This window comes from Fulmarus glacialis, unplaced genomic scaffold (genome assembly GCF_000690835.1).
Source record: "Fulmarus glacialis isolate BGI_N327 unplaced genomic scaffold, ASM69083v1 scaffold41434, whole genome shotgun sequence".
In the NCBI taxonomy this organism is placed as follows: domain Eukaryota; kingdom Metazoa; phylum Chordata; class Aves; order Procellariiformes; family Procellariidae; genus Fulmarus; species Fulmarus glacialis.
Window position 1 is genome coordinate 8,443 of NW_009206882.1, and position 3,493 is coordinate 11,935.

General features: G+C 42.3%; 1 protein-coding gene across 1 annotated transcript in view; it reads right to left on the reverse strand.

The window, feature by feature from the left end:
* RNF168 (ring finger protein 168, E3 ubiquitin protein ligase) overlaps positions 1-3,004 on the reverse strand; it is a 6,813-nt gene extending 3,809 nt beyond the window's left edge. Inside the window, exons 1-3 of the mRNA XM_009575908.1 lie at positions 2,931-3,004; positions 1,992-2,335; positions 1,015-1,091 (exon numbers count right to left, since the gene is read on the reverse strand). Of these exons, the coding sequence (XP_009574203.1) occupies positions 1,015-1,091; positions 1,992-2,292 (378 nt within the window). The 5' untranslated portion in view covers positions 2,293-2,335; positions 2,931-3,004. The remainder of the gene's footprint in view (positions 1-1,014; positions 1,092-1,991; positions 2,336-2,930) is intronic.
* Positions 3,005-3,493: the final 489 nt, after the last annotated feature.

Sequence of the window (3,493 nt, forward strand, 5' to 3'; positions counted from 1 at the left end):
ACAAGCTGTGTTAAATCTGAGTTTATTTCTAATCATGTGTTGACGACTTATGATTGCCACCAGACAGCATTACATATTTCACTGGCACCGTCTCCATTAACCATCGATACTATTGGTGCCAATCAATCTTATCCCATAACTACCATAAAAGAGAATCCCATAGTCCTCTGTTTCACGTACACCCCCTGCTCTTGCGACAACCAGCAACGGGGCTGTGAGGGAAAGGAGCATTCTGATACTACTTCCAACTATAATTCTTACCATGACTGTGTCTGAATTGGAGGAAGCAGGACCCTTTAGACGAACATTAAGATTTCTTAAAAATATTTTCTGATTTTCAAATGGACACAGATAACACAGGGTGTGAGCAAATAGCAAATAAAATGCTGTATGTTTATTGCCCAAGTTCATCTAATTGTGGTATATTACTTAGGGAGGGAAATCAAGAAGGCAAGTACAAGACCAAAGCCAAAACAATTCCAAATCTTTACATGTGCTAGTCCGAAATACTTCATGTGCATCTGAGCACCTATAAAAGGCATTTTAGTATGTGTGGGCACGGATGCAGACAGTGAAGGATGACATTCTAACCCTGAAAGAACTCTTCTGCAGAGTTTTGGGAAATGCGAGGTATTGACTAACAGAGACCTGCCTGGGCATTCTGTTATGCTTGTACTTCTATGTGTTTCCTAGCCTGCGAAGCACACCTACTTGCAGGGACAACAGACAGCATATGTTACTGGACCGATTGAGAGGGTGGGGTAGGAGGTATAGATCAACTAGCACAAGAAAACGTGAGAAGTGTCGCCTTGTGTCAAACACGAGGAAGTCTCTCCTCCTCCATACAGGATAAAAATTCAGTTCATGCTTCGGGAATGACCAGTGTGTTCTTGCAGCAGCAATGCCTTTTTAAGTATCTTTTTTTTTGTCAAATAACATTACAACTCTTTGTGGGAACAAACAAAATAACTACACACAAAGCATTTATGCTTTTAAATGTATTTTTAGACTTACCTTGCTAATCTCTGCTTCGTATTCCTGCCTCAGTTCCCCAGGCTTGCTCAGCTTGTGTTGCGGATGGGGGACACAGACTAAATGAGAGGAAGGGAAAAAAAGTGAGGAACAAAGCACGATCACGACAGTCAACAACAAAAGATTTTAACAAAAGATCACTTCCATACCCTGTCACAGGAATGACCTGACATAAGTCAAGTGCTGTGAAAAAAAATGCACTTTGTGTTACAAAGGAACAAAATAAAAAAGCACTGTGTTACAGAGTGGCAAGAACAGTCAGTGTTTTCCAAGTACTGTATATAAAGCAAGTATGTATGCTGACCATAACTAACGTCTTTCACTTTTTGTGATTAAAAAGACTTCACAATACCGCAAGCGGAAGAACATGTCATAGAGCCAACCTACCAATTAGCCTCCCCCAACGGAGCTTACAACATAATAAAACCCAAAATCCTTCTTCAAAGAGTTAATCAGATTTCACTTCCTTTTCTCTGACACCACAGTTTTAGGCTTGGAGACTCCTGCGTAGACTGAAGCCCTGGAATTTCTAACCAAACTCATTAACAGCATCTAAGAGTTGAAAAACTTCTAACCACTTCACTTACTTGATAATGATAAACACACACGCGCAAATACTCCACTTAGAGATTTTACAGCTGAAGCTGCACCAGTAATGAATTATTGCCTTTGCAAGGATAGGCAGCCATACACCAATGGTTTCTGCAAAACGCATGAACAAACGTCCACTTAAATGATCAGACAATATAATTTACTCTCTGTCCTACAAACAAAAAAGGCACGGATGGCCATTTCCCTGCCTTGCAAGCCCCTTTCACAGGAGAGCTCTGACACTGCGTCTTCTAGCAGTGACGCAGCCTGTGTATGCACAGTTTCTTATTTCACAACATCCAAAGCCCACCAGCAGTAATTACTTTGGTAAAGCAGAGACATCCCAGGACAAGTGACACTTTACTTACTTTCCTCTTCCAAATCCTGTCCGTTAATCCTACGCTCACACTCCTTCGGGTAATTCTTCTGAATCTTTTCCCAGAGTTCCCAGTTGATAAGAGTATTTCTGCGGGCATTATATCGTGCCCAAGAAGAGACTCGACGCCGACAAAAAGGGCAACAAAGACTGGCCTTTTCAACGGTCAGCTGGAAACAAGAATTACAGAGGGTATGGTTGCATGGCAGCGTCACGGGCTCCACAAAGATCTCCATGCAAATTTGGCAGAGACAGTCAGACAAGGAAAGCGGAGCCTCCGATTTCTTCGACATGCTGACTTGAAGTAGAAGAGCAAGTCTAGTACAACATCAGTACCTGAAAGCAAAAAGTAACATGTATTTTACTTCCTGTAATGAATATAAAAGAAAATAGAAAATGCTCAGTTTTACAGCTACTTTATGAAAGCATTAGTGGACTTAAGAAGCCTGCTTAAGTGGTTACTTTTGCTGATGATCCGAGAGATTCTCGACTTTCAGAGGAAGACACAGCTCCTTCCAGAAGTCAAGGAGAAACTGTCGCAGTTTTTCCTACCGCAGTTCCCTGTGAGTTGTAGCAGGTGCTTCAGGGATAGCAAGGAGGTGGTAAGGAGAGGGGGGGAAAGACAGCGAGAGCTCTTCCAGCATTTACTCTCCATTAGTGATAAGCTATGCTCATGTTTGGTGGATATGTTATCACAGTTACCTTAACCTTCCATTCAGTCAATTTTTCAGTACACTCACGTCCTTCAAAAGCTGCTTCTGGTACAGACTTGATTCCAGCATATTCTCAAGGTGAAATACAACATCCCTATGCGTCAGAGGAGAGGAGGTTCTTCCTCATTCATTCATTTGCTTAAGCTGGGACTAAAAAGTCAAAATACTTTTTGTTAATATAAGCAAAGAACTAACCAATGCGTTCAACACTTCAGCACCTTCTTGTACGGCTTAAAATGGTGGGGATCGTCCAACCCTCCTCACAGGATTTTTCCACTTGGCCCAGAAATACTGCGGAACAGAAAATACAAATAAAAGACACATACAGCAAAAAGGATAAAAATACTGGGTTTTAAGTTACAGGAACTGAAGAAAGTTCTTACAAGCTTCTTAAAATCAGCCAGCTTCACAGAGAGAGGAGGTCCTTCTGGGGGAAAGACTGCAGTTTCAGTCACACAGGAACTCGACATGGAGACAAATATACTTTAAGTTGGATTTTATTGTTTCTGTTCTCCCTTTGTTGATAAAACAAAGCCTTTAATTTTTTAAAAATAAGATAACATGGAAATACCCAGTTTTACAGATGGTTTGTTAAAAAGACCTAGTAAGTCTATGCATACCTGTTCTGGACTAATCTCAGTCCGTATACAGACAGAAAAAACAAGGCTGACTAAGCCGCGAAGATGCGGACGCCCGGAGGAGGAGAGGGCAGGGCGGCGGGGCAGCCCCACACGCCGTCGCCGGGGCCCGGCACACAGGGACGCCGCTACCAGGACCGGTC